Here is a 13,540-nt window from a genome sequence, read left to right as displayed (position 1 = left end):
CCGGCCAAGTGCGTGTCGGGCCACGCGCAATATAGGGATCCATTTATGAATTATTCGGTCTGTCTGAATACTACATATGCATTGATGTGTAGGGGAGGTACCGTAATTTTTTGTAAAGATTTTATATACCATTTTGTCAGCATCATCAAGATTTGCATTGATGCCGAATTATAGCTTTGTAGGCCCTATAGTTTCTCTGAGAAAATCCGCGGACAGACCGAAATTATAAGGATTCCTTGTTGACTACGGAACCCTAAAAACCGACTAATTTATTTCAATACTTTTAAAATTATATTAATTGAAGGTGAAAAAAAAAAGTTCCAAGTCTTCCTTTTTAATAATATTTAAAAATTCAGAAAACACAATGGGCACCTCATTACGGAGATGTTTGGTTAAACATTATTGAAATAAGTCACTGATTCTGATGAAAAATTCTTTGTCGTTTATCTTTTTCAGTAAAATTTACGCAATATTAATATAATAAAAGATTTTAACGAATCGAATTCTACAATTGAATTAAGATTTTTAATTGCCTCATATTATGTGGGTACTAGACGACGTCCGCAACTCCGTTGCACCAAAATTGCTTTATCACACCGGAACCCTACATTTTTCCGGAGTAAAACTTATGTCAAAGTAAAACGTACCAAATTTCAGCAAAATCAGTTCAGCGGTTTGGGCGTGAAGATGTAATAGACAGATAGACATACTTTCGCATTTATAATATAAGCATGAATACTACCAATCATAAAAGCTATAAATATAAAGTTTTACTATTTTTAAAAGATACAATAATATCATAAAAGTTATGCCAAAATAAAAACTTTTATATTTTCAGATTGGAACGCATTATGCGTATCACCTGAGAATTGTTAAATAACTTCTTTGCTTATGCATCAAGGAAGGGAGGTTTAGCCATCGCGGGCTCTTACTCTATTATTGTGGTGTAAAATTATATTTGTGGTGAGAGTCGGGACAGACGGTCGGACGCACCATCACCGACCTTCGAGAGGGAGGAGTTCTGATCGATTGGAGTCGTCTACAGGAGGTTCTAAGGACGACTTCCGAACACGTCGCACCCCACGTCGCAGACAATACGTGTTTAGTGTTTTAGTGTTAGTTTTTAGTATAATTGTATGTATGTTAGTCTATAAGGTATTTATAATATGGGCTAAAATGCCTGAATTAAATAAATAAATAAATTATATCAGGCGTTTTCTTGTAACTTCAAATACAAATATTTTGACCAAAAATTGTTTAACATAATGCAATAACGGATCCTCACACTAGGCGATGCATGCCCTGTGGGGACGAAACGAAGTTTATAATGATTGCATATCATGTAACATTAAACAAAACTGCAAAATTTTAATATAAATCAGAAAGTTAATATTGGTCTTAAATATTATGCATAGTTTTATGTAATACGTCTGCGTCGGCGTTCTGTCGAAAAATTCTAATACCAAGATCTCGCTATTACATTTTCTTGCACAGAACGTACGAGCTTAAAGTCTTAAATGATGAACTGGATAACTAACATCTTAGGCGCTTTGCAGACCACGGGCCGGGACGGGCCGGTCAATTTCGCTGCGTACGTCAATGTCTGCGGCTGCCCGCGCCGCGTACACAAAGCACACGCCGTCTGCGTTACTGCATGTAAACTGGTTTGTGTGATCCACGGCGGGCAGCCGCGGACGTGCGCTGCCAGTGCACGCCGGGCACCTGCGGCGCGGTCTTTTTGCCCTCCGTGTGCGTTGGTAATATAGGATTCCTTTTGTGCTATCGTTTCGAATTCAAATCGAAAGTGACCGGCCAGCCCCACCCCGTCGTTTGCAAAGTGCCTTAGAACAACATAGGGGCAAATACTCATTTTTTCCCTTATAATTTAAATAAAACCTTGCACCTTACCTACTTCATCATTTGGCTCATATATCTGACTATACATAATATCTACATTGTTTTGATTTCAAATAATTTTTCCACTCCAAAAGCCTCCATTTGTGCAAAAAAATGAACATTTTCAAATTGTTAGTTACCCACTTTATCCACTCATGTCTGCTATTATTACAAACTGGCCGTCCAAGTTTCCGCTTGTAACAAAAAGTCACTTGAGTAAAAAGATAACACCGAGAGTTACACGGTTAGTTTATTAAACAAAAACCTTTTAGTTTCTTTACACTGCTATGTTATTTATATCAGATTAAAAAGTTTAACATTGTACAAAAATGCACCAGTCAATTATAAGTAAATATTAATATTTGTTGATATGTAATAAAGAGATGCTAATTTTAGCAGAAATGTGTTTACATTTATCGGTAATAATGTATATTGGTATAAGTTTGAATTTGATGCTATGAAACTAATCATACAGTCTGTAAATAGCAACAGTAATTTATTTTATGTATCATTCACTGTAGCAATAATTATTATGTTAAATTACATAATAATATTATTATTATCACGTTTAATGTTTATATTTCATAATATAAAAACATGAGACAGATATCATGAAAATAATATTGTATTTCACGATCAGCATTAACCGAGACTGGTGCAAGCTTAAAATAAAATTCTACAGTAGTAAGTTGTATATTTCGTCAATGTACTAGGTATGTTGATTTATATATGTACTTGGTTGCAAATAATTTTTTTGAACTTTGAACTTTGAACACTAAGCTCTACGCTGCGTAGTAGCAATCGCTACGCAGCGTAGCACCAAGCTCTACGCTGCGTAGTAGCAATCGCTACGCAGCGTAGCACCAAGCTCTACGCTGCGTAGTAGCAATCGCTACGCAGCGTAGCACCAAGCTCTACGCTGCGTAGTAGCAATCGCTACGCAGCGTAGCACCAAGCTCTACGCTGCGTAGTAGCAATCGCTACGCAGCGTAGCACCAAGCTCTACACTGCGTAGTAGCAATCGCTACGCAGCGTAGCACCAAGCTCTACGCTGCGTAGTAGCAATCGCTACGCAGCGTAGCACCAAGCTCTACGCTGCGTAGTAGCAATCGCTACGCAGCGTAGCACCAAGCTCTACGCTGCGTAGTAGCAATCGCTACGCAGCGTAGCACCAAGCTCTACGCTGCGTAGTAGCAATCGCTACGCAGCGTAGCACCAAGCTCTACGCTGCGTAGTAGCAATCGCTACGCAGCGTAGCACCAAGCTCTACGCTGCGTAGTAGCAATCGCTACGCAGCGTAGCACCAAGCTCTACACTGCGTAGAACCATTCAATATTATCTAATATAAAAATAATAAAAAGTAAAGCATAATATTTAAAAAGAACGTTGTTGTGTTTGCATTTTATTTTGTTGATAATATTAAGTTGTTTTATAAAACATTTCGAAGATTTACGTAAACAAAAACACGGATTTGTGTTCAAAAGAAAGATTTACGTTACAACGTTAGGAGTGACAAAGGTTGGATTACAAAGATTTTGAGATGGGTCCTCGCCAGCTTTGGTCTGTAGTCATTTGGATTTGAATCGATTCAGAGTTTTTATTTTTATTTTATAAAATATATTTTGAGCAGGTAAATACTATAAATTAAACAGTATTATTTTGTTGTTGAAAGTGAAAAGCATATTTTTTGTGAAAAGCCTTGTTCTTATTATAATTTTTATGTAAAAGAACTAATGCAGTGAAGCAGAATTTAAAATTCTGCAAAATAATAAATAGTACAAAACGGGCTTATTATACTCAATGGAATTGGATTAAAAAATTACGTCAAAAGTACTTTTAATCATGATAGGGAAACTCCACATTATCATTGGCAAAATCATCTTTAGAAAAAAAAATACCCCATATTTCCTGTTGCCAATTATAACCAAATCAGAGCAGCTAAGCTAGAAATTTAAAATGAAAATTGAATAGCAAAAGGAATTATTAGACAACTTTGATTGAAGTTTTAATATTGGACCTAAAATACGGGGCTGAAAATACAAAAGGTGAACAGACAAAGGCCGTAATAGAACGAACTCTTTCTGGACGTAATTGGTGTCTAATTTTAAAAATATGAAACTGAATTTAAAATAGATTCATTATCTAATGCCACCTTAAAATTAGCTCCTTATTTTCGGTATTGATTTATGTTATGGACGGGCGCATGAAGTAAGATAGGTTCGTTTAACTCTAAAGGTACCAGTCCGATCAACGCGAAAAGCGATCGTGACCGAAAAATTCAATTGAAATTCCACTTTATTACCTTAGCTATAGGTTTCATTTTGCTCTACGACATTACAAAGCGGCATGGGTCGCTAAAATTGACCTACCTTTTGACCTTTTGATATGAAATAGGTTTCATTTTCTAAGGGCATTGACCCTTAGAAAATGGAACCTATGTCATAAAGAAAGGCCGCATAACACTTCAGGAATAGTTCTTTAAGCTTAATTCTAAACTACTGAGGTAATGTGGATCTAGTAATCCAAATTAATCAAATGTCTAGTTCCAGCAAACGTTAGCTTGCTCATTAATTAATATGGAAGTATAACACGTAGATTTGAAAGAAATTATTTTGATAGTTTGGTTCCACACGACTAATGGGACATCAGGTGCTAGACGAATCCGATGCGTGAATCTTCTATTTTGTCATAGCATCAAGTAATCATACCTACATGGAAACAAAATTTTTGTTAGTCCAACTGACCAAACTGAACCCACAACTATTGAAAGAAAAATCTAGCTTTAAGCTACTGGACAACTTATTACCAATAAGCAATCTCTTCCAGTCAACCTTTTGTATATCGAATTGTCTATAAGAAATTGAGAAGGTCATATAGGTGTACAAACCAGGTAAGGTTATTTTATATGTAAATAGTATGAAAAGTTATAATAAAGTTTTAAATTGTTAAATGTGTCTACGTCATCTAATACATTATCAAAAAAGCAAGTATTGAAAGTAGAGTATCAGAAAAACCCAGCAAAGATTTGCTCATAAAATAAAAATGAATATAGCGAGGCTGAATAGCTGCATTGAAGCCTCGGTTTCGTGATACGAAACACTCAATAGAAATTAATTAACTCTTCAATAGCCACGAATAATGCTCGCCGGGCGTACGGCCTTCCCCGTATTAAACCTACCTGTAGACATGCAAGTTTAAGTATGGTGGGGTATCAAAGAGGTTTTACTACTGTTCAAATATTATGATTGCGGTTTCACAAGTTACGTACACAAAAAATCCATTGCGTAGTATGTTAGATTGAGTAGAATTATTAGCTTAACGCAAAACCAGCAATGTATTGTGTGGCATGGAATAAACACGTTCGGCGCAGTTTTCATGGTAGAATTTAGGGGTATATTGACTTTTCCAAGAGGAAAGCTTTCAGTGTTGTTCTGACTCGCGTTCGATACGGACGTGTGTAGAGGCAGCTCCGCGGCAGGAAAATCGTAAATAAGTTAATTGAAGTTTCGTGAAGTTGTTTTTTGCGAGCGGGTAGATTGTTTTTGTTTTTTTCTATTGTTTGCTGACGTCAGGAACAGTTACAGGTTAGTTTTAAGGTTTCTTCTGTAAAGTTTAGTAAGTTATTAAGTTTGTTTTAATATTTTTTATAATTAACTACTTAATCAAATAAATGTTCTAGAAAATTCTGAATAACTAAAAAATGTAACTAGAAAATATTTGTACGTTTGTTAAATTATTGACAAAATTTCGGTGCTATAACATAAATAATAATTTTAATTCAATGCATAAAATATATCGTTTTTTAGAAAATGAAAATAAATAAAAAATATTTCTTTTCATTTTCTAAGTAATTTTATAGTTCTCCAATTTTAGTGAATAAGTGAACAGGACTGAAATCTAAATAATTATAATTCTTTAAAATAAAGACTTATAAATAATATTATAGAATTTATTCTACACACAAAAAATTTTTGTACAAAAATCGCAATATCAAGCCAAGTAAAGTATTTTACATGGAACCTTATAAAACTTTCAAGAGAAATTTAATCTTGCTACAATTCTAAGACTTTTTGCTGGAACCGACAAGTTAAGCTCCTTGAGCTTTACATTGGCTTAGTTTATAAGTTTACATTTAGCTTTGCTCAAATTGTATACACGGGGGTTACTGATAAAGGAGATTCATATTGTTGTGTGTATATTAATGTTGTCACGAAATACACAAGGATATAAGCACACGGATCACCTGATAGTAAGCAATAACTGTCGCTCATTGAAACTTGAGACACTAGAGGAGTTATGGATCTCAATCAATGCAAAAAAGGAGGTTATCAATTCGACCCGTATGTAATATTTCAGCGTCTGAACAAATATGCCAAATTTTGAAAGTATGTGTATCGTGTATGTATGTATGTTTTTATGATTGTGTTCGCATATCTCCGGAGCTACAAGTCTGTCTGATCTGCCTTATTCGAACTTAGGAATCGTGCATTTCCGCGCTTTTAAAAGTAGAATATGCATAACTAGCCCGTGGTTAATAGACGGTTTACATTTTTCCAATCCAATGATCCAATCCGGTGCTGGATTACTGCTGGATTTCTTTTTTACATTTGTAAATGGACACTGGAATGCACTGGAATTCAATGTTGCAAAAAAGCGCTGGATTGGATCTCTGGATTGGAATAATGTTTATTTTTTATTACTCTATATCTGCGCAAATTTTCACCTGAATCGGCCCAGCCTCATCATTGTGACCATGGAAAATATTAATTACTAGATGGCGCCCGCAACTCTGTTGCACTAAAATTAGATTATGGCGTAGGAACCGTACATTTTTTTTGGATAAAAAGTATTCTATGTCCTTTCCTAGGACTTAAACTATCTCCATACCAAATTTCAGCGAAATCGGTTCAGCGGTTTAAGCGTGAAGAGGTAACAGACAGACAGACAAACGGACAGACAGACGGATAGACACACTTTCGCATTTATAATATTAGTATGGATTTTTGTACATTAGATTTGTAGATACAAATTAAACGCTACATGGCTATGGAAATGTCCATATTGCGTGACTGATAATAAGCAGACAGTGATCATATCAGTATCTAATAGATTATACCTAATTTACCAACGCCTGTTAGTTATCTTGTATTATTAATAATCATACGAGTATAACAAGCCTTTCAGAAACTAGTACTAGTTATTATTAATTTATGATAAGTGAAATTAGCAGTTTACCAGTACAACAAAATTTCGTCCTAGTTAAATGAGTTTCTAGACAACGAATTTAATATTTATTTTCTACATATTCATTATAATATTTTGTACTTGGAAACTATTATTATTTTAAAGTTACAATTATTTTCGTCTTGCTTTTAATATTTTAATATTCTGATGTTTATAGATTTTTGAATCTTATAGACAAATAGCTTGGCTTAAACCTCTTGTATACATGTCTTTCATAAACCATAAAACATGCAATAATGAACCTTTTCATTGCAAAAATAATTTCACCATATCAGCACCTAAATGATTAATGATATAACCGAAAAAATAATGCGTGCGTGTAGGGAACATTACGATAATGAAAATTCTTTCACGTTTCGCTACGGTTTATTATAACGTGGATAAAATAAATTATTTTACTACTTGCATATCAGAATAAAGATAACGTAGTTTATAACACAACAATACATAGACAACCTCAGTGGCTCAGTTAGTGCGTCGAAACTCAAGCCGGAGGTCGCAGATTCAAACTCCGAGGACAAAAAAATGTTCATCTACATTAATCTTATATATAAAATTCTCGTGTCACAATGTCCTCCGAAACGGCTTTACTGATTTTTACCAAATTTTATATGCATATTCAGTAGGTCTGAGAATCGGCTACTGGGTACTTTTTATATTGATTAGTGCATTTGTTGAATAAATCTATATATTAATACGTGAGAGAAAAACTTTGTAACCCTTTTTACGAAAAATGGGGAAACGTAGGTTTATGAAATTTCGCACAGTTATAGTTTATATGATGAAGGAGTGCATCGAGCTAATATTTTTTTTTAATTATGCTTTTATTTTATATATTTTTAACAAATAAAACGTTACACACACTACGACACTTCTACTAGGAAAAATGACAGATTTTTGAGTGACAAGCCTATACATACGAATTATACTCTTTTATTTATGGTTGAAGTCTGCTGACAACAAGTTGACAAATTAAAAATGGATTATTGTTTTTTTTTTATTTCATTTTAGATACTATTAGACAATGCTTAAACGGCCAGTCTGAGATCAGCTGAGTCCCAGAGACAAGAATTGAAAAAAACTATGACGAAGTCAATATTTTTTACAAAATATAGGTAGTAGTCCTAATGTCGTTGCAAGTAAGGTCGAATTTCGACCATTGGGCGATCTCTAGCAATAGTAAATTATTACAACTCGAGACTGACGGTGACCATTATTTGTACGACGGGATAGCGGTGGACTTTGCCATGGTGACATATTTATTCACTTCAATAAAATAATACTGGCGAAATACTTTCTACTACTCGTATGGCAAAGAAACGTTTGCCGGGACAGCTAGTATAATATAATAAATAAAGAGGTAGAGTTTGTTATTTTGTTTGTAGGAGGTAATCTCTGAAACTACTAGTCCGATTGCAAAAATTTTAACAGCGATACAAAGCTAGTGTGTTCCTGAGTGATATAGGCTATATTTCATGTATAAAAGCTCGGTTTTTTTTCTCGAAACGATAACGTTCTCAGAATTTCACGCGGCCGAAGCCGCAAGCAAAAGCTAGTGGCTCATATGGATGAATAATGTATATATAAAATATATTATGATGTATCCTATACTAAAAATCTTAAATGTATGTATAGGTAGCTTAAAAGTATAAAATACTCTGTTAACTAATAACACAAGTTCTTAAGAACATACCACGGGGCTAGAAGCATCAATAGATGTCCAAAAATAGATTTTAAATATTTTGCAACCCTTTTTGCTTACGAGCATACCTTTTAGATATATTGCGTTTAATAAAGTTTAATGCATCGACAATTTATCATCTACGTAATAGTAATTTTTGCGAGTCACCTAATTGCGAGTCACCTATTGGCAAAAACCTATCACTCATGCCCTAGGACACTAACGAGAATAAATTGAAAATATCAATCACCTAGGCGGCAAAAAAGTACCTATTTCTAGTGAGCTAAAATGTATTTGCAATATCTTTGGTGTGTAAATTTGTATTTTGTCTGTAAGCAAACGTAGGGTGAAATGAGTAGTGATTGGACAGTACTAGTTATTGGATAGAGTACAAAAACACAATATTTATTAAGGTTGCTTTAAAAACTACCTATTTCTCTTTAAAATCAGGCGTCCTATTACTTTAAAAACAGCCAGTTTTTATAGCAACCTTAATAAATTTGTGTGTTTTTGTGCTTTGTCCAATGACTGGTACTGTCCAATCACTAGTCATTTACCCTATATCTTTACTATGTTATGTAGGATAAAACTAACTAAGAGGGTTATTTACCCACTTACTAGTGCTAGGCAAATACAAGCAGATATTGTATAGTTATTAGCTGTGTAAAATATTTTTCATTCGAAACAACATTTCATACAGCGTATAAATATGATATTGAAATGCAAAAGGTTTTATATGCATTTTAAATGAAATATGAAATCACCATTATAATATTATTTACTATTGTTAAGCTGACGATTTTAAAAAACAATGCCAAAATTCTAGGGTCCATTTGCACCAGTCTGGTTAACTGTCAATTAGTTACAGAATAATATCATCTTTCGTCTTTTTTAAGTCAACTTATAATAGAGAAAACATGTTTCTGACAAGTTCGATAAGTTAGCCTAGAGATAAGTAGGACCTAAGTACTAAGTAGACTTAATAAGTAAACGATACTTTCGTTGTTACAGATTTTCACTGATATGGGATACGTGCTCCTTCAGTATGCATATTTAATTGTCTTTATGACATTCTATGTAGGTAAGTATAGAAGTCAGATAGTATAGTAAAAATTGTATTTTTTTTATTGTTAAATCTCCATATCTGCATACGTCCTAGTATCACGTCTTGTAGCTTTATTTTGAAGAAATTAAATTGTAATCCCACTTAAGTAATAATTAATTGATAATAGATAATAAACTTAAATAATAAATGAAGCATAAATAGTTATTTTAACCATGTAATTTAGAACTTTAACAATAGTTACGTACAATAATCACCAGGTATTAAAACTCTTGTCTAGTTCTTTACAATTAGATAATGAGTTAATAACTGAATTGTTAAAGGAGCATGTAATTTTCAGGTCAAGGCGATGGTCGACTGAAAAGAACAGCGAAGGACACCTTAAAACATGATCTGAAACTTTATAAGAAAATGATAGGTGAGTATATTCTAAGTCTATAGTTTTACTAATAAAACGATCTTATCATTTTTTTACAATGTTAATATTGTAGAGTACCGTATTCAATTTTTAGCACTGTATAATAGTACATTACAGTTTTAGGAAAGTCATTTGATAGAGAAGTACATTGCATAATTATAATGTCTGAATCACTTTTCATAAACAAGAAGGTTTATTAGCTTTACATTATTAAACTTTCTTGAACGACTCAGACCCTTATTTTATTCAGAAAACAACCAGGCAATTTCTTTTACTATTGCGTTTATAAGACGAAGGAAGTTTACTTAATTGTTTTTTTTTTACAGGTAAAATAAACAGGGAACTAGACACATTTTACGACGAGTATCCTGATGACCCAATGATAGAATATTACCAAGATGACATATTTTACATAAAATACTATGAAAAAGAACACAAACATCCAAAGATCGATGAAAATAATATTGACGACGCCATTATAAGAAAACACAAAAAAATAAAACATCACCAATCTTTACCGCTAAAAACACAAAATGAAAAAGAGCGAGGCTTGAACGAAACAAATCTTTTCCATATCAAAGATGAAAGGTATACTTGGCCGAAATTTGATGACATATTACTGGCTATGGGGAAAAAATACGACTGGAAGAATGACAGATGGATCAAAGTTAAAAGCAATATTGAAGATAAGACGGAAGCAAATACTTCACATAAAGAGTTCAATGAGAAACATCACTTCAAATATAGAATTGTAAAATTGAATAGAACGAAAAGCAAAAGAAATATCGTAATAGCAGTGACCGCGGTAAGATAGGTTCTTAATTTAATTTTAGCTTGAAATTCCCTTTGATATTAACGGGACCAAAGTGGTGAAAATTTGAACATTATCAAAGCTGAATAGTGAATATCTAATATCTGTTAAATTATTGAATCCGCGTTTATATTGTTTCCTTGACTGTGTAATATTATTTCATAATACTGTATATTGAAATGTTAAATAGAGCTGTGCCTAAAGTGTTAAAAGTTGTGTTGCAGTTGTAAAAAATAAGATAGTAAAAACTGTTAAGTAAATGCCATTGTAGAACATTGCAAAAAAAACATATTATTATTGCAATCAATAGTTATAAATCCTTCTGTATTGAATAAGCAAGACTACATCCACGATTGCAAAGCTGTCTAACGCAATGCTATGTATGATCGAGGAAATTGATTCCTAGACAGTTGACAGAACAACGTCATTTGGTCGGATCATGTCAATTCAATGTTAATTGTGATCTGTCTGCTGGGTTTGACGTAACGCGACCAAACTACGTAGGTCCCCCATCTGCCTGGGAATCAACTTCTCTGATAGTACTATCAGAGAAGTTGATTTCTAAGCAGATGGCGGACCTAAGTAATATGGTCGCGTTAAGTCATAACTCAAACCCATCCGACCGATCACAGCTAACATTGAATTGACATAAGCCGACCTACGACATTCGGTCGGGTTATGTTACTTTAATGTTAGTCGTGATCTGTTGGCTCGGTTTGGAATAACGCGATCAAATTACGTAGGCCCGATATCTGCCTATGGCAGGTATTACACGCATCAATATTATCATGATTCTAGTGTCACGCGATTCACAAGTGTACTGCGATACTGCGATTCGGCCTATTACACCATCAATATTATCACGGTATCGCGATAATATTGATGCGTGTAATACCTGCCTATGGATCAGCATCTCTGATATTACGGGCTTGTGGACGAATCTAGACGTCATGAGGCGTGTTTATATCAATTAAAAATGTATTCGCAAAAATGCGGGTTGGCATATTGTGTACGGCCAAATAAAATGTATAATCTTTTTATTAACAGTACGAACTCAACTAACCGTACTAATTATTTTCCTTAATCATACGGAAATTCAAAAATCCGGATGTACATGTAGAAAAGTGGGTCCGGTGCATATGTTCAGTACAATACATAATGTTTTGTCCTTGTTAAAAATAACAGAGAAAATCAATGTTTAATAAGTAATTATGAAGAGAAACATTCTCCGGGGCATTCCAGACAGTCACGATTTCGTTCAGGCTGACCGCATACACACGTTTTCCGCATATTTTGGTTTCTGAATTCGTTTTCCGTATTCGAATTTCCGTGAGCTTAGCGCAAACGTACGGCTCGCTATTGAAACCTACGTGCGGAATCGTTATGTTAAAAAAAAGCGAACGTGTGTGCCAATCAATTTATTTTCTACTGATTATAAGCATTCAGATTTCCGAATACGGAAAACTACTTCGGTAAACGTGTGTATGCGGTCATCTTAACTGAGAGCCGATAAATCGACTGTAGTTGTAAACGCGAGTTATCAATAGCCGACTTCGGTATCTGTTCACATACCCTACTACCAATACCTACTATATTATCTATACATCTATACATATAAATAAAATTGGAGTGTCTGTTTGTAGTATTGAAATAATCGTTTTTACTACATGCATATGAATATTTAGACGGTACATAATATAACAAAATAACAATTTTTAGAATTTTTGTCTGTCTGTATATCTGTCTGTTTGTTCCGACTAATCTCCGAAATGGCGGAACGGATTTTGACGGGACTTTTATTGGCAGATAGCTGATCTGGCTGATGTAATAACGAGTAACTTAGGCTACTTTTTAACCGACTTCCAAAAAGGAGGTGGATATTATTCGACACCTCTGACAAATGTAAATATATTTTATTCAAATGCACATAGAAACTCAACAAATTATATGCTCAGGCATATCATTTGTTGAGTTTCTTTCCCGAGGAATCATTATATCGATTGGTGAAAAGTGCATAAAAATCCGTGCATTAAGGCATTGATTGTATGGAAGCCTCCTTCAAATATTAACGTTACTTTGTTTTTAACGAAGTTTTACTGGCAATAGAAAAACGTAATTTATGACAATGCTAACTATCTAGCTAGCGCGGTTCTTGAGATACAGCTAGAGACCGACATACAGACAGGCTGCTGCTCTCTTTGTAATAGAGTAGAAAATTTTCTGTCTTTGTTATCAACTTAACACATTTTGTTGACGCGGACGAAGTCGCGGGTAACAGCTAGTCAATAATATAAAAACTACGCTGAAAACTTTCCAATATAATAGCTCTACCTTTGAAGTCCTGACTATCATGCGCTATTTTGTTGTAAAGCTTAATGGTTGGCATTTTCAGTTCAAACCAAATTACTGTACTCATTTCCAACCATA

General features: G+C 34.0%; 1 protein-coding gene across 1 annotated transcript; it reads left to right on the top strand.

Annotated features, from left to right (window-relative positions):
• Window positions 1-5,338: 5,338 nt before the first annotated feature.
• LOC121732456 lies at window positions 5,339-11,527 on the top strand. The gene is made up of 4 exons (XM_042122332.1): window positions 5,339-5,480; window positions 9,833-9,902; window positions 10,225-10,302; window positions 10,629-11,527. The coding sequence occupies exons 2-4, from the start codon at window positions 9,845-9,847 to the stop codon at window positions 11,114-11,116; spliced, it is 624 nt and encodes a 207-aa protein (XP_041978266.1). The 5' UTR covers window positions 5,339-5,480; window positions 9,833-9,844; the 3' UTR covers window positions 11,117-11,527.
• Window positions 11,528-13,540: the final 2,013 nt, after the last annotated feature.

The sequence above is a fragment of the Aricia agestis genome, chromosome 12, assembly GCF_905147365.1.
Source record: "Aricia agestis chromosome 12, ilAriAges1.1, whole genome shotgun sequence".
Lineage (NCBI taxonomy): Eukaryota > Metazoa > Arthropoda > Insecta > Lepidoptera > Lycaenidae > Aricia > Aricia agestis.
This window is presented reverse-complemented; position numbering and strand designations above follow the sequence as displayed.

Bases quoted from the DNA above. Each gene is read 5' to 3' on its own strand.
- LOC121732456 (XM_042122332.1), top strand. From the start codon at position 9,845: ATGGGATACGTGCTCCTTCAGTATGCATATTTAATTGTCTTTATGACA. The intron at 9,903-10,224 runs GTAAGTATAGAA...TGTAATTTTCAG, and splicing joins CTTTATGACATTCTATGTAG to GTCAAGGCGATGGTCGACTG. The intron at 10,303-10,628 runs GTGAGTATATTC...TTTTTTTTACAG, and splicing joins ACTTTATAAGAAAATGATAG to GTAAAATAAACAGGGAACTA.